Raw genomic sequence first — 22,837 nt, forward strand, 5'->3', positions numbered from 1 at the left:
GCCGCCTGGGGATGGCCCTGCCTCAGAAAGGCTCTGGTCCCCAGGAATCAATAATGCAGGAGGCAGGGAGCTGGTGAACTTCAGGAGAGAGGCCTTCACTGTGTAAACACAGGAGGATTTCGGGGGGCCCCCAAAGGGAAGGGAAGAACAAAGCACCTTCCTCCCTTCTCCTGCCCTCCCTAACACTCACTTTCCATTCTCCCCTTGTAACAATGATTGCACTAGCCACTCTGGAGGAGTCGATAAATTGACTGAGGGCCCTGGCGCAGAAGAGTCAGACTAATCCGATGCCCCATTATCTGTGACGCAGAGGGCATACATGTGTGTGCATACGCTTATGCATGTGCGTGTGCATGTGTGCGTGCAGGTGTGCGGAGAGAGAAGGGAAAGAGGAAATCAGCAGAGCTAGAGACGGGAAACTGAGGTCTCAGTCGTGCCAATGTTCCCGGGGACAACCCTACGGTGGGGGGGGTATACGTGGCTATACTGTGTGGGGGCCATGGGGGGAGCACAAGGGGGGAAGGTGGAACCTTTCCACTTGGCTAAAACAGATACCCAGGAACAATGTCCGTACGTGGAGCTCACTTAAGTCCCCGTAGTATTTCAGTCACTCCCGGCAATCTACAATTCAATGAGGATCACCACCCCATTAGTGCTGATTATGTCAGCTGTGTATCTGACAAAATAAACATGCCGAAACTGTGCTCCCAGGTTCATAACTGGGTTTTGCGCCCGCTCTCCCCCCTCGCTTCCCACATCCAGCAGAAAGTTTAATGGGTTTTTAATACAAAATTATAAGCTACCCCGGGACTCTCCACCGGCATTTCTTCATCCATTTCCCCAAATAACCAGAAACTGCCGCTGTTGGCAGAGCTCGGACGCCCTCGCTGAGAGTATGTTAAGTAAGTTCTTAATAAATAAATATCAGCCCAGTGGTTAATGAGAGAACTAATGGCCCAACTTATGGGAAATGGGGGGACGGAGCTGGAGGGGGAAGAGAATGGCTCCACACCTAATTGTGAACAAGGAAATGCAGTCAGGATGATGGTGGCCGGGCTTAGCGGAGCCATCTTCCAAGAAGAGACACCTGCCCAGAGGAATTGGCTCAACTCCCATGATGCCTTCTACAGGCCAGGCTGCCTAACACAAGCTGGGGGACCATGTTGAGGCCCCCCATGATCCTCCACTCCTCGTAACCTTCTGCCTTCTATCAAGTCTCAGCTAAAGCTTCATCTCACAGAAGTCATCTTTTCTGTTTCCCCCTTCATGCTAATGCTTCCCCCTGGAAGGTGATGATGACCTGTCAGAACTCACCCTCTAATAGCACAGACCCCCAGGATCTGGGGCTACCTCCCTTCCCTACCTCATGTGGATTCTCTAGAGGAGGAGCAGCCCCCTGGTGCTGCCTTGCCTTGTTGGCCACTGTTAAGGGTGGGTAAGTCATATTTATAGGATCATAGCTCGGAAGCAACCATGGGACATGGGTGCTATTATTACCCTCACTCTGTAATAGTAGAAACTGAGGCAGAGATTAAATGACTTGCCCAGGGTCAAATGGCTAGAAAGTATCTGGGGCCAGATTTGAACTTGGGAACAAGAGTCTTCCTGACTCCAGGCCCAGCACTCTGTGCACTATGGCGCCACCCAGCTGCCCGAACACAAGACACGGCTAGTGTAAATGGGTACTGATCTCAGATTGTAGCTGTCACGGAGACATCTGGGAGGAGGATCAAGGCCAGGAAGGCTGTCCCTAACTCAGCATCCTCCAGCACAACCCAGGGAGGCTACAGTCTATTTGTCGACAGGTTATTCATCAGTTAATGTGCAAAGAATTTTTAAAGTAAAAAACCCATTAAAGTGCTGAATTATTTCTGTTATGAAATGGAAAATTCTGTTGCCACAGGGGAAAATGTCGTGTGTGTGTGTGTGTGTGTGTGTGTGTGTGTGAAATGCATGCTGGGGAATAGCACAAGATAGATGGAATTCATGGGAACATCCTAGACAGGTATTCCTTGAGTAAGGGAGTAATAGCTACCACTCATATCAGCTATTACATAAATATAATAAGGTCTTTCTAATTCCAAGTCCAACACTCTCTCCACTCCACCAGGCTGCTTTTGTGCCCCTCAGTATGAAGATGGATAAGGTGATAATATTTACCACTTAATACAATAGTCATACTTGGAAAAAAATCTATTGAGCAAACATTTAAATGCCTACTGTATGTTTATGCAATGTCAATTTCCTAACAATTAGGACTGCTCTAAAGTATAGTGGGCATCTTTAATGGTGGTGGGAGTAGATTCCCTCTCACTGGAGAACCACTTGTCAGGCTGGTTGTAGAGAGGTATCAGTTGGATGAGATGGAGGCTCTTGTTCCCTCTGGGATTATGGGATTCTGACATTTGAAAAGCTCCTTGTTTAGGACGGGAGAAACTAAGATGGAGAATGACAAGACACTTGCACTGGGATCAGGGATGTACATGGATAGTTAGCACAGAAGGCTGACTGTGAGTAGTGTGACTCAGGTCTTATGACTGAAACTCCATTTTAAATGAGCCTTAAAGGTTCAACTCAAAGAAATCTTATACTGTAAAACAAAACAAAACAAAACAAATTTGCCATGGATGGATCCCATACATTGGTTACTACCAGAATTGGGCTCTACAGAGATTTTAATAGGCCAGGGCAAAGGTTCTTACTTAACCTGAGATCTTTCAGATTTCAAGGGGTCTGTGAACTTGTTCTTTAAATATTTTGATAACTGGATTTCAGTAGAATTATTTTCCTTTGTAATCTTGTTTATTTTATTTTATGTATTTTAAAACATTATTCTGAGAAGGCATCCAAAGGGATCCAGGTGAAGAGCCCCTGAGCTAGAGCAATGGGCCAAACACAACAAAAATTAAATTTCATAGAGATGGTTGACTTCAAACACCAGGTTGGTCACAGGGTGTGGTCATAGCAACTCAAGTTCATGCGTAGGGTGACCAAATCCTGAGACCTGGAGGACAATGGCAGAGGGGCTGCTGTCTGCCTTAGTGGCAGGTGTATTTCCACAGACAAAACTGGAGTTCTTTGCAGAAATGAGTAATTGAGTTCTAAGAATTAATTGTTAAAGCAGAGGACTGGAGAGGGGTGATTGGGCAGTGGTTTGTGTGAAAAAGACCTTGGGGCGTTAGCACACTTCCAGGCAGCAGAATTCTATGGAAACTCTAACAGCTGATGTTAGCCTAGGCAGAGGCAGCAGCAGAACTGTGGTGTCCAGAATGAGAGAGGTTCTGGTCCTGGGGTTCTCTGCCCTGATCAGACCACATCTGGGGTCTTGTGGGTAGTTGTAGGCACCATATTGATCTCTAGAGGGCCATCAGAGAAGCCGGGTCAGGTGGCAAAGGACCTCACTACCATATTCTGTGAGAAGCTAGAGAACAAAGTGTGGGGGGATTAGCCTGGAAAACAGAAGACTTGGGGTCTTTGGGGGAGGCAAGTGTCTTTAAGTATATTTAGAGGAATAGCTGATATTTGTATGTCACTTTATGTTTGTAGCATTTGTTATTTTTTGTATTTATATATTACTTTAAGGTTGTTTAAGATTTTTATGCACATTATGTCTTCTTTTTTAATGTTTAACAAAAGGAGACTAACTAGAATATAGCAAGAGAAGTACATTCAACAAGAGCATGTGATAAGGACACTTGGAGTTGATTCAGTTGAGAAAATTCCCTGGCCTCAGTTTACCCATTGTGGTTTGTATGGTATATTTCCTGTCATAATTGCGAGGACCTCAGAAGGAACCTCCCTCATTTACAGATACTGAGGCTGAGGGAACAGTGGCTTCCCTAGGTCACTCAGAGAGTAAAAGTCAGTGTCAAGATTAGGGTCACGGGGGCAGCTAGATGGCGCAGTGGTTAAAGCACCGGCCCTGGATTCAGGAGTACCTGAGTTCAAATCCGGCCTCAGACACTTGACACTTACTAGCTGTGTGACCCTGGGCAAGTCACTTAACCCCCATTGCTTAAAAAAAAAAAAAAAGATTAGGGTCGCAACGGTAGATAATATAAAATACTTGGGAGTCTACTTGCCAAGACAAACCCAGGAACTCAATGAACACAACTACCAAACACTCTTCACACAAATCAAATCAGATCTAAATAATTGGAAAGATATCAATTACTCATGGATAGGCAGAGCTAATATAGTAAAAATGACAATACTGCCTAAATTAATTTATTTATTCAGTGCCATACCAATCAGATTACCTAAAAATTATTTTATAGAGCTAGAAAAAATAATAACAAAATTCATCTGGAAAAACAAAAAATCAAGAATATCCAGGGAAATAATGAAAAAAAAAATTCACAGGAAGGTGGGTTAGCGGTACCAAACCTGGAGCTTTACTATAAAGTGGCAGTCATCAAAACTATCTGGTAGTGGGGCAGCTAGGTGGCACAGTGGATAAAGCACCGGCCCTGGATTCAGGAGTACCTGAGTTCAAATCCGGCCTCAGACACTTAACACTTACTAGCTGTGTGACCCTGAGCAAGTCACTTAACCCCAATTGCCTTACCGAAAAAAAAAAAAACACAAAAAAACCAACCAAACAAAAAACTATCTGGTACTGGCTAAGAAATAGAGTGGTAGATCAATGGAATAGGCTAGGCACAGGAAACGCAGTAGTAAATGACACTAGTAATGTAGTGTTTGATAAACTCAAAGACCCCAGCTTCTGGGATAGGAACTCAGTATTTGACAAAAACTGCTGGGAAAACTGGAAGACAGTATGGCAGAAATTAGGCATAGACCAACATCTGACACCTTATACTAAAATAAGGTCAAAATGGATACACGATTTAGACATAAGAGGTGATACCATAAGTAAATTAGGAGAGAAAGGAATAGTCTACCTATCAGATCTTTGGAAAGGAAAACAGTTTATGACCAAACAAGAGATAGAGTATATTTAAAATGCAAAATGGATGATTTTGATTACATTAAATTTAAAAAGTTTTGTACAAACAGAAGCAATGCATCCAAAATTAGAAGGGAGACAGAAAGCTGGGAAACAATTTTTGAGGCCAGTACTTCTGATAAAGGCCTCATCTCTAAAATATATAGGGAACTAAATCAAATTTATAAGAATCCAAGTCATTTCCCAATTGAGAAATGGTCAAAGGATATGAACAGGCTGTTTTCTGATGAAGAAACCAAAGCTATCTATTCCCATATGAAAAAATGCTCTAAATCTCTAATGATTAGAGAGATGCAAATTAAAACTACTCTGAGGTACCACCTGACACCTATCAGATTGGCTAAAATGACAAAAAAGGAAAATAATAAATGTTGGAGAAGCTGTGGGAAAATTGGAACACTAATGCATTGTTGGTGGAGCTGTGAACTGATCCAACCATTCTGGAGAGAAATTTGGAATTATACCCAAAGGGTGATAAAGCTGTGCATACCCTTTGACCCAGCAATACCACTTTTGGGTCTTTTCCCCAAAGAAATCATGGAAAGGGGAAAGCGACTCACATGTACAAAAATATTTATAGCTGCTCTTTATGTGGTGGCAAGGAATTGGAAGTTGAGGGGATGCCCATAAATTGGGGAATGGCTGAACAAGTTGTGGTATATGAATGTAATGGAATTCTATTGTGCTGTAAGAAACGATGAGCAGGAGGAGTTCAGAGAAACCTGGAGGGTCTTGCGTGGGCTGATGATGAGTGAGATGAGCAGAACCAGAAGAACATTGTACACAGTATCATCAACATTGAGTGTTGATCTACTGTGATGGCCTATATTCTTCTCATCAATGCAATGGTACAGAAAAGTCCCAGGGCACTCATGATAGAAGAGGATCTCCAAATCCAGGGAAAAAAATAGAACTGTGGAGTAGATACTGAATGAACCATACTATTTCTTTTGTCTTTGGTGTTGTTTTGTCTATTTTGAGGTTTTTCCTCATTGCTCTGATTTTTCTCTTATAACATGACTAATGCAGAAATATGATCAATGTTATTATGTGTATATATATATATAACCTATATCAGAATACCTGCTGTTTAGGGGAGGGGGGAGGGAGGGGAGGGAGGGAGAAAAATCTGAAATTGGAAAGCTTGTATAAACAAAAGTTGAGAACTATGTTTACATGTAATGGGAAAAAATAAAATACTTTATTAATTAAAAAAATATAATTGGGGAAAAAATAAAATATTATTTTTTTTAAAAAAAGATTAGGGTCGCCCTGCATACTGGTTGGGTGGATTTCAACTCTGGTTTTTCCATTGCATCATGATTCTAGCTCAATAAAAGAAAAAAATTCCTATGGGCTTGGACAAACTGACCTGCCCTTGTCTCAGAAGATGCTGGGTCTCCCTTTGAAGGCAAGAACGTGGGTCAGATCCTGCCCTTGATGCTTACTCCCTGTGTGACCTTCAACAAGTCGCCTGACCCCTCTAGGATCTCAGCTCCCTCATCTGTAAAATGAGGGGGTCTTCTGACATCACAGAGCTGTGATCCCAAGACCCAGGTTCAAGTCTCGACTTTGCCATTTGCTGCCTGTGTGACCCTGGGCTAGTCACTCAAACCTCCAGGGGCGTTGGTTTGACCCCAGAAGTCATCACGTGGAGAAGGGATGGGGAAGCTTTTTTTACTCATCTTCAGGTTGTCCTTGAAGCCACCTGAGTAAGCCTGGCAAGGAATAAGCACTAACTCAATGCTTGTTGAACTGACTTGGGTTTGGATTGCAAAACCACTTTTTCCCCTTCTTGGTGATGCGGTGATTTTGTTAAGGAAATCCTAACCCTCCTAAATCAGACGTTTTCACCAGCGGGGCTCTTCTGCAAGCTCAGCCTTTACATGTGTCGGACATGGCTGCTGGCCTCATCCCCCGTAGTTTGTCTCTCTGCCTGCCCTTGGAAGCTCTGTTTATCTGAGGGAGACGAGGGGAGAGCCTGTTTTCTTTTTCCAGAGGAAACATCTGGTTCCAAGAACATGGGAGATGCCGGCCGTGGGGGGGACGAAGAAGGCAGTAGCCCAGGGGCCAGAGGGGCTGTTTCACAGGCTTTCTCTGCAGTCAGACTGCAAAACAACTCGGTCCAGGAACAACCCTCGAATGCATCTTCTCTGGCTTCTGTTCATTAGAAAAAAAGTGTGCATGGAGGTTTGCTCTTTCCAATCTCCCATGTTCTCTGATTCCTAGTCCCAAATGCTCACTGAGATTCATGAAGAATGGGTATTCTACTGCTCCTTTTCCAGAAAACTTCCCAGAGCTGTAGGTTACAATTGAGGTGCTCTGGTGCAGGGCATTTCCACACTGAATGGTCATGAAATCACAGGTCTGGATCCTCCCCCTTCTCCACACTCTGTACTCCCACCCCCAAATCATTAAGACGACCTTCCTTGCCTTAAGTCTACATCTGCCTCTCTCTGTGTTGTCCTTGGTTCTGCCTTCTGGGGCTAAAGTAGAGAGGCAAATTTGGGATCAAAATAAGGAAAATAAAGATTTTCTAAAAATGAGAGCTGCCTCTGGTGGTGGATTGAGGCTTACATGGGTCTGTTGTGTTGACTCTACAAGTCTGTTTTTCCATTTTTTTTTCAATGGGGGGAGGTAGAAGGGAGAAAAAAATACATTTTTGTTCATTAGGAAAAAGTGAAATTAATTTTTAAAAAGGGAATCAGAACTGTCCCCCAATATACTGGGTGCCTTAAGGAGCTGGTGACCTCTTTCCTGGAGGTATTCTAGTTGGGGCTGGGGGACCATATGCTGCCATGGGAGGGTTACTTGATCAGGTACAGGCTGAACAAGATGGTCCCGAAGGTCTCTTCCAGTCTGGGATTCTTTGCAACTTTTTCTGTTTGCAAGCATTACTCAGTCCACTTGTATCATGTGCAGCTGGTGGGACCCTGCCGTAAACAAGATGGAATCCAGCTTCGAGGGCCAAGAAGATGAGAGGGTGGAGCCCAAGGGAAGCTTTTGGGTCATCCATCAGCCACTGTGACAGAAAGGGGTGAGGGGAGAGCTCCTCTCCTCCTCCCCAAGGAGCTATAGCTTTGTCCCTGATGCTCCTGTCTGGGGAAAACTAAAGCACATGGGCAAGCTCCATTTGGAAATAAACAAAAGATTCTTTTTATTGAGGAAAAAAATTTTGCGGGGGGGGGTGGTGGTGGTGGTGGGGTGGATATAGTAAGTCAGTGTGGGAGATGCCTAAGACCACTGGATCCATTTCCCAGACTGAGAGGAGTAAATGATTTCTCCTGAGGGTCACCTACAAGATGGTGCAGAGGATGGGGGAGGAAGGATGCATCCTTGGGCTGTCGATTCTGTAACAGGTCATGTCTCTGGGCTTGGGTCCTTAGCCTTAATAATCAATGCTCCCTTCTAGCTCTGGACCTGTGATTCTAAGCTCCTTAACACCTTTGGGCCTCAGTTTCCTTATCTGTAAAAAGGAGCTGGACCTGGATGGTCTCTAAGGTCCTTTCACCCCCAGATCTCCAATCCTAAACCCCTTCTCTGGGCCTCAGTCCCCTCACCTGTAGAGTGTACATCTTGCAATCCTCCTGTCTTCCATGTAATCAGGTCTGCCCGGGACACACCTGAGCTAGAAGGGAGACCTGTTGTGGTCATATCAATAATCACAGCCCCTATTTGTTTAGAGCCATAAGTTTACAAAGCATGGTAAACATATTATTTCATTTCCTTCTCACCAAATCCCTATTTAGCTATAGCTATTGTTCTCCCTATTTATTTATTTATTTTGGGGCAAGGCAATATCGGTTAAGTGACTTGCCCAGGGTCACACAGTTAGTAAGTGTCAAGTGTCTAAGGCCAGATTTGAACTCAGGTCCTCCTGAATCCAGGGCCAGTGCTCTATCCACTCACCACCTAGCTGCCCCTGTTCTCCCTATTTATAAATGAGGAGAGTTAGGGCCACAAAAGTGATTTGCCTAGGGACCCAGGAATCTCACACAGGATTTGAACTCAGGGCATCTTGACTCCAAGGCCACTGTACTATATGCTCCCCTTGACTGCTTGTAGGCGGGATTGGGGGTGGGAGTAGGGTAGAAAGACAGACTCAACTGAAACATTTGATCTTTACCTTTCCCCCTTTTCCAGGATGTCTGTTGGCACAGTAGCTGACTGAGACCACCACTACAGCTTGGACTTAGGTGGGCTTTGCCTGATAAGTCCTGGCTATTCACATCGCACCAGCTCAGTTACAGTACAAAGATTCCATCAGCTCCCATGTAATGGGAGGGGGCATCCCAAAGCACCCTGAGGTATCCCCAAGAGAGGGCCAGTGATCACAGATCACAGGATCTAGAAGTGGAAGGAATTTCCAAGATCGGCCAGCCCAATCTCCTCATTTAACAAAGGAGGAAACTGAGGCCCCAGTAGGCTAAGTGACTTGCCCAAGGTCACACAAATAGGCAGCAGAGCCAGAATTTGAACCTGGTTCCTTTTGATTCCCAAACCAGCCTCTTTCCACTTCCCTGCTCTCCAGCTAAGGCTAAATACCACTAGGAGGCTTAATTCATATCAGAATACTAGACAAGATGAATTTTCATGGCACTAAATGGGAAAAATCTAATCACCACCACCAGTAAAAATCCCACCTGCAGTAGATTTTTTTTTTTGGAAAGTGAGAAAAGTCTGTTTCACTCTGCATTCAGAGTTCATCAGTTCTCTCTCTGGAGGTGGTAGCATTTTTCCATCATGGGACCCCTGGAATAGTCTTGGGTCATTGTACTGATCAATCTTTCACACTTGATGATCATCATCATTTGCTGATACCGTGTACAATGATCTCCTGGTTTTGCAGTAGATTCTTCAAGAGAGAACAGGTGCCCACCCCTTACTAGCCAACCAGCCAAAGAATACACATTGGTGAAGGTATTTGCACATTCTCTAAAAAAAAGACCAGAGTGCTGGCTTGGCCCTAAAATTCTCCTCCCTTGACCTCCACCAAAGGACAATTGTGGTGGTGCTGGAGCATGACAGAAGGGGTTTCCCCTCTCCCTTTGGGGAGGCTGGGCCTGGCTTCTGGGTCTCCCCAGCTGTTGCAATGAACTCCCCTGCTTGACTCTTTAGGGACATTCCCTGAACTGGGGAGGGAGGTGAGGAACTCCTCCATCCAGCAGGCTCGGGTCAGAGGTGAAGTGCCTGGAGGATCATTTCAGCTAATTGAAATGCAAGGTCAAAGCAGGAAGACAGAGAGGGAGGAGATCCCAAGAAGGGAGGCAGGGGAGGAGCAACTGAAACCATCCACCTGCACCTGCTTTTAATTCTGGCCCAGGAGGATTACACTGAACCCCCTTTCCTCCTGAAGCTGGGTTGGATCTTCTCATTCCCCAAGCCACAGTTTGACAAGCACAAATCAAAAAGAGAAGGAGGAATCAAAGAAATGCTCCGACACCTTCTGCAACCAAATGACTTAATAGTAATGTGGCCAGTGACTAAGCATAGCTAGTGGTTGGTATCGCTGTTTAAGATGGTTTCTAGAAAAAGGGAATCCAGACAAGTATAGACTCTATATGCCTAAACTAAGTCGGGGTGTGAAAATGGATTCTGATCAGCTCTCCAAGCTAACTGTGCTTAGATCCATGATGGCCCTCCTTAACAGAGGGGAGAGACTTTCCTTGGCAATACTTGGTGATCTGGGGCCCTTCCTGCCAACTGCGTTGCATCTGCTTTGTATATATCTGTACAAGTATGTGTTGTCATCACCTGGCCAACCTGTAAGCTTCCTGAGGGCAGGGAATGTTAATTCATTTTTATCTTTGCATCCTCTGTGCCCTGCATACGACCAAGTATACAGTAGGTGCTTCATCCATTCTTGCTGAGTGATCCTAGCTAGAAGGTCACAGATTTAAGAGATGAAGAGAGGGAACCTTCAAGGTCATCTCTACTCTAATCAGTTCATTTTACAATTGAGGAAACTGAGGGCTAGAGGGGCAAGTCACTCAGCTAGGATCACACAGGTAGGAAGAGGCTTGGACTTGGATTTAGGGTCCTCTGGGTCCCAATTCAGCAAGCTTTCCATAGCATCCTGTTGCTTCTTAGTCACACGAATTCGTGTATTGTCCCATGTAGAGAATTTAAGTCCCATGAGAGCAGGAACTCTGTCTTGGTGAAGTTTTCCATCGCCCCCAGTACTATGCACAATAGTCTGCCCACGGGAGGCAGAAGATAAGTGTTCATTGGTTTGATTGGCTGTAGCATTTTGAAGTCCAGATCTGATTCTCTCTGCCCTCTATCCCCAAATTTTCTTATTTCCTGAAGCTCAAAGGACCTCAGTAGTCATCGAATCCAACCTCATCCAATTTCTGCTCATCATCCCTGACAAGTGGCCATCCAGGCTTTGCTTAAAGGCCTCCAGTGAATTTCAGGGTGAGAAGGAACCTTTGGAGCCATCCAAACCAACTGTGACCCCCCAACAAAACCCCTTACACAATATTCTCGAAAAGCGGCCATTCAGATTTTGCTGTGAATGACGGAGGATAACAACATCTCATCTGGTTACCCCAGGGCTGCTCACCACGCGCTCATCTCCAGGAAGACGGGCTGTGCATCCCATATGTATATTTGTAAGTTTCCCAAGGTGGAAGGGAGTAAATCATATTGCTTGCAAGTCAGGCAGTGACACTATTTAGTAAGCAAAGGTTACAGCAGCTGTGTCTTCTCTGTCGACAAATCAGGTCCTTGCTGAGCCACCCCAAATGGAATTGAGTTTTAACTTGCATTTCAGACCCCGTGATGCTGGGGATGAGAGCAGGGATTGGGGTGTGGGTGTCCAGGATTGTCTCTGTTGTCATCTTTTTTTTTTTTTTTTTTTTTTTTGGTGAGGCAATTGGGTTTAAATGACTTGCCCAGGGTCACACAGCTAGTATGTGTCAAGTGTCTCAGGCTGGATTTGTACTTAGGTCCTCCTGACTCCAGGGCCAGTGCTCTATCCACTGCGCCACCTAGCTGCCCCATTGTCATCTTAAAGAACTCCTCTTCATTGGTTCTACAGAAGCTTTCTATTTTGGACAATGATTCCAAGAGAGCCCAGGCATAGGCCGGGTCTTTGTTTGGGTCTGCCCGCCTTGAGAGAATTAACTGTTTGTTCCCCTGTGAGGAAATAGTAATATTCTTCTCTAAATCAACAATTTTGCTTAATTGCTCACATTTTCAGGGATTGAAGTAAATTATAAAAAATGGTTGAAATGACCTTCACCTTTTGGTTGTGTTTGGGGCAGGCTCCCATTCTTGTCTAGGCCATTATAGACAACATTCTCTGGAAATGCAAGGGCTCATGGGATCAGAGTTGGAGAGCTGGAAGGGACCCTTGGAGGCCATCTAATCCAGCCCTTAGAGAAGGAAACTGTGGCCCATAGAGACTTCCCCAAGGTCAAACGGGTCATAAGTCACAGGCTCACAGGCTGAGCTCAGCCAGACCTCCCCTGCCAACAAGGAGTGCAGGGACTCCTGCACCGAGCGTGAGATTGGACTAGGGAGCCAAGGACTTTTCATCTGTATCCCTAAGCATAGAGCAGGCATTTAATAAATGCATGGGGCTTTTTTCTTCAGCACAATCATATTTAATTTTTATTCAATTCGAGCCTTCTCATCCTGTGGCCCTTCTTGTCCCTGTTATTCCACATCGACTCTCAGCACAGCACAGCACAATGTAGAGAATACAGACCCTAAAGTTAGAAGGCCTGGCTTCAAATCTTGCTGTACATTTGTCAGTGTGGCCAAGTCACTTACCCTGTCCGGGCCTCAGTTTTCTTCTGTCAGTCAACAAACATTGGTTAAAAGTAGCTATGATGTGCCAGGCATTGGCTAAGGGATGTAGCCCGAGGGGGCTAGGTTCCATGGCCTCTACACTTGCTTCATGCTCTAGCGCTGGAATCCTTTTATTTAATAAATTTGCCTTTGGTTAACTTATTGTCTCGCTGTTTCTAACATTTTCAGGCAACACCAGAAGTTCATCTCTGCTTCTTTCATAGAATTCAACTGAACAAGCATCCATTAGGCACCTACTATATGCTAGGTGCTGGGAATACGAAACAGAATCCATCCTCAAGGGGCTTACAACTTACTGGAGGTTTGAATGGAATTTAGGATTCCCTAGTTTGACCTCTTACTCCAGGGAGGAATTCCTTTTTAAACACCCTTGGGGATCCTCCAGTCTATGCTTCGGTACCTTCAATATGAGGGACTTAATATTTTAAAGGTAACCCATTCTACTGTTGGGTAGCTGTAGTCAGAGAATTTTTTTTTTCAGGGCAACGAGGGTTAAGTGACTTGCCCAGGGTCACACAGCTACTGTCAAGTGTCTGAGGCTGGATTTGAACTCAGGTCCTCTTGAATCCAAGGCCAGTACTTTATCCACTGCATCACCTAGCTGTCCCAGAGAATTATTTTTGATAAATGAATCAGTCTTCCTTTCTATGACTTCTACCCATTGGCATTCATTCTGTTCTCTAGAGAGCAACAGGCAGCACTGATTTCTTACATTTTCTGTTTTTGTTGTTGTTGTTTTTAAGTGAGGCAATTGGGGTTAAGTGACTTGCCCAGGGTCACACAGCTAGTAAGTGTTAAGTGTCTGAGGCCGGATTTGAACTCAGGTACTCCTGACTCCAGAGCTGGTGCTGTATCCACTGCACCACCTAGCTGCCCCTAATTTCTTACATTTTCTACAGGAACATGAAGAGAAGTTTACAAGGCAGATAGGTGATCCAGTGGATAGAGCACTGGGCTTGGAGTCAGAAGACCTGAATTCAAACCCAGCCTCACACACTTACTAGCTGTGTGACCCTGGGGGCAAGTTATTTCCTTCTGTTTGCCTCAGTTTTCTCAACCGTAGAAAGGGGATGATAATAGCACCTATCTCACAGGATACAATAAAATAATAGTTGTAAAGCACTTAGCCCAGAGCCTGGAATAGAGTAGACACTTAATCTATGTTTGTTTTCTTCTCCTTCCCTGCTGCTTTCTTTTCCTTCCTTCCTTCCTTCCTTCCTTCCTTCCTTCCTTCCTTCCTTCCTTCCTTCCTTCCTTCCTTCCTTCCTTCCTTCCTTCCTTCCTTCCTTCCTTCCTTCCTTCCTTCCTTCCTTCCTTTCTTTCCCTTCCCATAACTGGCTGCCCAAGGGGATCTCAACCTTAACACTTGTTAAAAGTGAGGTCTTGGGGCAGCTAGGTGGCACATTGGAAAAAGTACCAGCCCTGGATTCAAGAGGACCTGAGTTCAAATATGGCATCCGACACGACACTTACTAGCTGTGTGACCTTGGGGAAGTCACTTAACCCCAATTGCCTCACCAAAAAAAAAAGTGAGGTCTTAGAAAACGTATTTAATCCCTGGAAGCCTCAGTTTCCTTCTCTGTAAAGTCAGGGAGTTGGACCATATATCCTCAAAGGTCCTACTGGACCACATTCCTTTGCTTTTGTTTTCTCTTTTGGAAACCAGTTGGGCATTTACTCCCCAAGGGCCTTCCGAAAGATAAAAAAGGCTGTTCTGGACACTCTGGGGCTCTTGGTTTCTGATGGGTTAGTATGTGTCCAGAACAATCTGTCCTTACAACTCAGTTAACTCCAGTGTCAAATGATGGACGGCTGGTGTCAACAGGCAGTCACTGGTCAGCAACCCACTTCCAGCTTTCTGCAGTGAAAGTGCCAATGAAAAATCTCCTTTCTCTCATGAACAAAACATCCTCCCAAAAGACCGCAGTGCATTTAGAGACAGATAAGCTTGTCCAAACTTTGAAAATCCCCAAGGAGTGTTTTCAAACATAATGGCAATTTATCAATTACTTTCAATATTAAAGATGCTGGAATAAATTTGCTTTATGTTAAACTTTTATGGCTAAAACAAGAATACACAAGGAGTTGATAATACAACAATGGAAGTTTTACTCAAGACATAAAACACCATAGGGGCTACCATTATTCTATTTTTTTTGAGGGGTAATGAGGATTAAGTGACTTGCCCAGGGTGAGTTGAGTTGGGGAAGGGGGTGGTTGGGAGAGAGGGTGGCTCTCTTTAAATATCTGAAGGGTTATTGGATGTGGGATTTAACCTATTCTGCTTGGCCTCAGCCCATAGAATCAAGAACAATGGGGTAGCTAGGTGGCACAGTGGATAAAGTACCAGCCCTGGATTCAGGAGTACCTGAGTTCGAATCCGGCCTCAGACACTTAACACTAGCTGTGTGATCCTGGGCAAGTCACTTAACCCCAATTGTCTCACCAAAAATAAATGGGAGAAAGTTGGAAGGAGGAAAGTGTAGGCTGGATATCAGGAAGAGTGTCCCCATAATCAGATTTGTCCCAAAGTGGTATGGGCGAACTGGGAGGCGAAGGGTTCCTTCTCCATGGTGGATTTAAGGACTGGTGGGAAGACCATGTGTTAGGAATGCTGCGGAGAGGATTATTCTCAGGTAATTGGTGACTAGGTTCCTTCCAATAACCAACACCTGCTTACTGGCTGACTTCAGAATTCTGTGACTCTGCACCTGCATTCTTGAGTTTTCATCCTTTATGCTTCGTACTATGATGGAAATTTTGTGGGATACCTAGAGGGGTGTAGAGTGTGTGTGTGTGTGTGTGTGTGTGTGTGGAGTCTGGAAGACCTGAGCTCAAATCTGGCCTCAGACACTAGCTGTGTGACCCTGGACAAGTCACTTCACCAGTGTCTACTTCTGTTTCCTCGTCTATAAAATGGGGATGATAAGAGTCCCTAATTCCCAAGTTATAATAATAGCACAACCCCAGGGTAGTTGTGAGGGTTAAATGAGATATCTGCAAAGGGCTATATAAAGTTTATATCACATAAATAAATAAACACAAATTAAGTAAAATATTTGAAATATGTATGTATCTCAACTAAAAATAAATACATTTATATTACTTGTTGGAGAAATGCTGTTATTATTGCTATTATTCACCCAGAAATATCATCATAGGATCATAGATTTAGATGGGATCTCAGAGATCCCTTAATTCAAGTCTCTCATTTTACAACTGAGGAAACCGAGACCCAGGGAGGGATGACAGAGAGAGACCAGAAAAGGTCCTCAGAGGACAGTCATTTCACAGATGGGGAAACTGAGGTCTGTAGAAAGAATGGAGGCTGTAGAGTGGAAGGGACCTTAGAGCTCGCTCATCTAATGAAGCCCCTTCATTATCCAAATAATGAAGCTGAGGCCTAGAGAAAGAAAGCCAATTAACCCAAACCACAGAGAGTAAATGGTTGATTCACTGGAATTTGAACTCAGCTCTCTGCTTTGGCCATTACAAACATGCCACCAGAGGAGGGCTTCGGCTCCATGGAACTACACAGGATATATATATGGAGCTCAGGGTCAGAGTTCAACATTGTGGATTATCGCCAGTGCAAAAACCCCAAAGGGATAGTTGGATATAATCTGCAAGCTACAATTTTTCGGGGGACAGGGTATCCTGTCCCCCGAAGTAATAGGTGCACAAGACTACCTGGAAAAGCCTCTCTGAGAATTAGACCTAAAGAAAACAAAGAATCCAGGAGAGGTGTTATCTCTCTGAGTTCAGTTTTCTTGAACTCTAACAGAGAAACCTAAGTGGCTGAAGATATTAACAACACATCCTGAAAGCCTGTTTTCTCTATTATGGTGGATTCTGGTGAACTTCAAGTCATTTTTCAAATCACAGGGAAGGCTCAGGCATCTCAAAGCCAGCGCTGAACTTGGAGAGTTTGATGGGAGGCTCTGAAGAGGGAGGCTTCTATCCCAGCCGTTAGATGGGAGCTGGATTCCTATAGATGAAGTGGGAGTTGGGAGTGGAAGAGTTAACCCTCTCCTCCTCCCTCACCTCTCCCTCCCCCCACTCCCAGATGCCTGTACTGCTGGTGTACTTTCAGTGACCCTGCTGAATGCAGGGAGGGTCTCAAATATAATGTCCTATAACCTGTACTGTTGACCTAGCCATGAAGTAGAGCCGATATTCTGAGGAGGCAAATGCATCCTGCTTATGGGCACCTCGGCACTTCTTACAGGCAGAGGTGAATGGTAAGTAACTAAGGAAGCTTGTGGAGGTGAAGGAGGCAAACACGAAAGTGGGGACCATCTCCGACACAGTGGGGTGTTTGGGTGGCAAAGACACGCGAGAACTGTGTGTCTTGTGTGGCCTGTGCCCACCTCAGAAGAGAGAATGCATGCTCAGCCTTCCGTCCTGAAAAGAGAAACTTCCTTCTCTCCCTCCCCAATGACAGAGAGCAGTTTTGGCAAAGTTCCAAATCCCTTGACTCAGTCTACCTTTTGACCCCAAATACCTAACACTGTCTCTTAACTGGTAATAGCCATTTCAAAAGAATTGAATTGCTTTAATTATTTTTTCACCCTGAAAGATGATTGTGAAAGGGTTCTAAGCATAACATCTCATGCTCCCTGAGCTCCTAAAATGGTCTTGTGTGTGTGTGTGTGTGTGTGTGTGTATGTGTATGTATGTGTGTGTTGTCTCCTCCCACCCAGAACCCCTTCCCACACCTTGGTGCACCTTACATCTGGTTTGAATTAGTCATTAAGAAAACTGCCAACAACTATTTTTTGGACCAAGCTCCAGAATTCAACAGGGCTCGTAAATTGTTTTCTGCTTCCCAGAGAGACAAATAACAACAAAAAAGGTGTACCTGGGCTCCTGATTCCATTAGGAAAAATACAGAAAGAGCCACTGGTTTCCCAGTTTCCAAAGTCAAAAAAAGTGATGACATTGGCAGGACATGACTTGCTGTTGCTCAAGTGTGGCTGACTTCCTGGCTTAACTTTTTGGAGAGACTATGCTATAGGCAAGAGATTCAGAACAGGAGTTAAGGTCTCTTCCTGATAGCTAGGTTTCCATACCAGCTCTAGTAGGGAAGCTCTCCCCTTCTAGTACCTAAATGTTACAGGCAACATTTTCCCTCATAAGTTCTAAGGATACATAGGAAATTAAGGAAGCAGGGCTGGTTGGAGTCGAGGGGCTCTGTAAAGTATGAGACAATGTAGCCGGCTCTGCCAAGAGACCGGTGGAAATGAATGCACCAGATACAGAAAAGATGAGATCGGCCCACCTGTGTCTGCTGAGGGATATTTACAAAGCTTGGATCCCGGGGTCCAACACTGACGAATCGGTTTGCGGGGGAGGTGCTGGGTGTCGAGTAGGCTGTGAAGGGAAGGGATACATGCGTTCAGGAAGCAGCACCAGAAAGCACACAGAGACACCAGAACACACATTCTCAGAGCCCAAGCAGCTGATGAACAGAGAAATGGGCACCCATTTTTAGCTAGCAAGGCTTTGGGGCTAGCGGGAGCCATCTAGAAAATAACAAAGAAGGGGTAAGTTCGGAGGGGGAGATCACCTTTCAAATGACTAATAGGTAAAAAATACATTCTGTTAGGGACATCTTGGCTTCCCCCCGTCCCCCTGCCTCCTACCACTGAACAAACTAGGAAATGAGGATGCACTGGCAGAGTTCCACTGGAATTTCACCCAAGTGCCTGCATCCAGCAGACCCATCACCCGTGGCCTTTGGAGCACCGGGGAGCACGAAATGAAGTCGGAAGAACAGCAAAGCTGTTCATTTTAAAACCTGGCTTTTCACCCTGGAGCATTTCTGAAAATCACAAAATATTTGTGTAATGCTATAATCTGGATAAAGCCTTTAAAAAAATCAGGAATTTGAGGGCTCTAGGGAAAGAATAAAAAACCCATTTTAAGCAAGCTACGTTTCTAGGGCCCATTTAGTGCCTAGCATCTTTATGACGTGGGAAATGGAGCCTCCAGAAAAGAGACCCCTCACTACCTGCACATACATCCCGCTAAGTGCTAGAAAGACTCCTGCTGTCCCAGTGCCATGTTGAAATGGCTTCCTCTTTCCTCTGTTCTTCACAGTGACCTCAAAAATTGGCCATTTCTTAGGACTTCAATACCACTTTCATTCAAAGATATTAATAGGATTTAGAACTGGGGCTTGTGAATTTTGTGGGGAGGGGCAATGAGGGTTAAGTGACTTGCCTAGGGTCACACAGCTAGTAAGTGTCAAGTGTCTGAGGCTGGATTTGAACTCAGGTCCTCCTGAATCCAGGGCGGGTGCTTTATCCACTACGCCACCTAGCTGCCCTGTGAAATTATTTTTAATATATATTTTGATGATGTTATTTCAACATAATCGATTCCCTTTTATAATTCCATATTTTATTTTATGCAATTAAAAATGTCATTCTGAGAAAGGATCCATCAGTCTTGCCAGATTGATCAAAGGGGTCCTTGGCACCAAAGTTTCAGAACGTCAGATTGAGAGGGTTCCGTTACTTTGTCCTGTTTTCATTGGTTTTTGCCCCAGTCATGACAAATCAATTGAAGCTCATGGATAGAAGACCTATAGCATAGAGGAGTGACCATCCTCTCTGGAGGAAGGATCAACATTGGTGAGCTCACAGATAACAGGATCATACATAGATCTAGCTGGGCTGGAAGGATTCAATAGTGATGAGATTATGGACTAGAGGGGCCATAGTTCTAGGGATGGGGGGGCATCATGTCCCACTCTCTCATTTTTCAGGGGGGGAAACTGAGGCATTGGTAGATTAAGTGCTTTGCTCAAGGTCACCCAGGTGGTGTTTAAGCACATAGGAGCCAGATGAATACTGGAGTAATTGTTTCATGAAACCATCATGTGGTCATAGCAGGGTCCTCAGAGGGCAGATTTAAAGCTGGAAGGACCCCCAGAGTCATCTCAGATTACAGATGGGGGAAAGTGAGGCCGAGAGAGGTAAACAGCTGCCCCAAGGTCACCTGGGCAAGGAAGTGTCAGAGCTGGTATTTGAACACCTCTGGCTCCAAAATCCAGGACTTTTAAATGATGAGAAAGAAAGCCCAGCTCAGGGAGGTCAGGTGGCTGTAAGGAACAATGATCAGTAAGGCCTTGTGACTCTAGTTCAAGAGCTGTAAGGGACACCATCAGTGCTGCTTGATGGTTTAAGATGCTTAACATGATTCCTCGCATATTGTAGGTGCTTAATAAATGCCTGCTGACTTAAGGACCCTGCCAGGCACCACAGGGAAAGAAGGAGCATGTTCTGTTAACTAGACCAGAATGAAAGCCCTGTCTCAACAGAAGGCCAGCTCTCTTACAGCAAACACCAGAAAGTTAGCCTTTTATGGGAATTCAGCTGTAACAACTGTGACAAAATCATTTCCCAAACACCTAAAAACAATTCAAAAGAAACATTCTTTCTTCGGATTAACTGTAAGCTATGCCTTTAAACACAAGGGTGACAGATTCAGTAATTTTTGAGAACAAGGGGAATAGGCTGCTTTTTATTTTTTTTTAAAGCATTTTGCCAGATTATTTCTCATAGGGAATGGACAGTAAGTAAGCTTACCCTATTTCTATTTTTTTCTTTCATAGAAATGTGTTCCCAGGTCTTGTTTCCTTTGTCAGATACATCCCGAGATGAGATTTTTACCATGACTAACATAAGTGCCCCTGTGTTCTTCCTTGGTAGGTTGTCATGCCTTCCAGTTGGGCAAAAAATTACATTAAATGACTTATTGTATGGGCAGGGCTGGAAAAACGATTCATTGTGTAAATTACTCCTCATAATAATTTTCCATGTAATGAGAGAAACAGGATAGCTTTACTAGGTGCCAGTGAAATACTTTCATAATGAATGTTTTGTTTTTGTAGCCTTTCTGGCAGTGAGGTTTGGTGTATATCTATATCTTTCTTTTTCTTTTTTGATTTTTAAACACGGATACTTAGTATGCTGCAGAACATCAAAAGGCCTACAGGGAGGTCCTTAGCAAACTGCATAGATGGAAGATTTATGGAAGGAAATGGATAAAAATGGACATAGATAAGAAGGTGTGGATGGGATCTGATTGGCACCAGTGTGCATGGAGTATGATTGGGACCAAGGGAGGGATGAGATGAGAGCACAGGTCCATGGAATCACCAAATCATCTAAAGGTACTATATGGTGTATTTTAGCATCTGATGGACGGCTGTGATTTGAGAGGCCCGGAAATGATAGGGTCCTGGGTCTAGAACTTGAGGACTGTGGCCCATCTCATTATTTTACAGGTAAGGAGACCAAGGCCTAGGTTGGGGAAGTAATTTAGGATGACAGGAACCTAGATTTGGTACTGGAAGGGGTTTCAGAGGCCACCTACTATGACTCTCTCATTTACACATTAGGAAAATAAAATTGTAGGCGAAGTGACTTAGAATAATAGGATCTTAGATCTGGGGCTAAAAAGTCCTCAGTGGTCATCTAGTGTGATTTATTTATTTTACAAAAGAGAAAAACAGAGGCTCGGAATGGGTGACTTGCTCAAGGTCACAAGGTACTAAATGGTTGGGGCAAAATTAGAATATGGTTCTCTGTATCCAAATCAAATAGTTTTTTCCTCATATAGCAGGTGTCTCTCTTTTGCATCATCAATTAGAAGTCACTGGAGAAGACTTGTAACTCTTTCTAGAGAAAAGCAGGGATTAGTCTCCCCTGTTTTTTTTTTTCTGAGAAAGCAGAATGAGAATGGATACTCTGCTGACTCGAGATCTTCCTGTTTGCAACTTCCAGTTTTTTTGTTTCAGGTTGTCAAGTTTTAAGAAATTTCAGGAGCAGAACTTGTCTCTGAATCACCAGCTCCATACACAGTATTGGGCCCACAGGAGGTGACTAATAAATGCTTGGTGAATTAAATTCAGTGGCCTAGGACTGCGTTGCATGATACAAGTTCTCCTCACTGTGAACTTAATTCAATTAAACAATTCACTGGGAAAAAATGGGAGCTGGGAGGTATAGAGGGGAACATTGAAAGAAACGCCCTTTCAAGCTGATTAGTGGGTTAGGACATTATTCATTCATTCACACTTGAAATGTTAGATGGATTAAGAAAAATATGAAGGGATTGTAAATTAAGGTTAGAGTTTCAAGTTAAAGCAAAGCAGCTGGTGATTGGGAACCCTGTGCTATTGCTCTCTGGTTTTCAGCCCCCAGGAAAATGTCATAGGACCCCCATTAATCTAGGCACACTGAAGTGGTGGGATTTCTGCAGATATTCCTGCCATAACGTCATCAAGTCAAAAGCAGCGTGACGCAGCAGAGACATGGCCATCCTGGGAATCAGGAGGACCTGGATTTTGCCCCTGAAATGTAATTGTAAGTATATGATGTATGTAAATGTAAATGGGCACATATGATGGTGTCCAAGTGGCCCAAGCTCTCGGGGGTCCCCTCAAGACTGTAAGTTACAGATTTGTGGACAAAATCTGTATCAGTTTCTATGCCAGGAGATTTCCCTATTCATGAAATCACCGATTTGGACTAAAGGAAATAAAAGAAGACAAAAGATAAGATAAGAGAGAGGGGAGAAAAGAAAGGAGAAAAGGGAAAAGGAAAGAAAAGAAGTGGAAATGGAAGAGAGAAGAGGAAAAGAAGGAAAGAAAATAAATGAAAACAAAAGACAAAAAAGGGGAAAAGAAGAAAAAAAACTATATTGTTTTCACGAATAAGGATTTCTGATTTTTCCCTGATTCCTTTAATGCAGCATCTCTTTCTTCAACACAAGAAATGTTAATTAAATAAATACCCAAGCAATGGTTAGGTGGTGGTGGGGTGTGTGTGTGTGTGTGTGTGTGTGCTCCTGTGCGCGTGCGCTGGGGAGAGAATGGTGAGAGGAAAGCTTAGAATATAAACTCCTTGAAGGCAAGCACTTTTTCTTCTCTTTCACCAGTGCCTAGCACAGTCACATGGCTGGTATACAGTATGCACTTAATAAATACTTCTTGAATTGTACACAGTAGATGCTTAATAAAGGCTTCTGATGCTTCCT

General features: G+C 44.2%; 1 protein-coding gene across 9 annotated transcripts in view; it reads right to left on the reverse strand.

Annotated features, from left to right (window-relative positions):
* The window catches only part of NFIA (nuclear factor I A), a 708,739-nt gene that overhangs the window by 36,316 nt on the left and 649,586 nt on the right, over positions 1 to 22,837 (reverse strand). For 7 of the 9 annotated variants that reach the window (XM_044005161.1, XM_044005160.1, XM_044005165.1 and 4 more), the window contains one exon: positions 18,069 to 18,160. The exons of the other annotated variants lie outside the window; for them this stretch is intronic. In XM_044005161.1, coding sequence (XP_043861096.1) covers positions 18,069 to 18,160 — 92 coding nt within the window. The remainder of the gene's footprint in view (positions 1 to 18,068; positions 18,161 to 22,837) is intronic. 9 annotated transcript variants of the gene reach the window in all.

Source organism: Dromiciops gliroides, chromosome 4 (assembly GCF_019393635.1).
Source record: "Dromiciops gliroides isolate mDroGli1 chromosome 4, mDroGli1.pri, whole genome shotgun sequence".
Classification (NCBI taxonomy): Eukaryota; Metazoa; Chordata; class Mammalia; order Microbiotheria; family Microbiotheriidae; genus Dromiciops; species Dromiciops gliroides.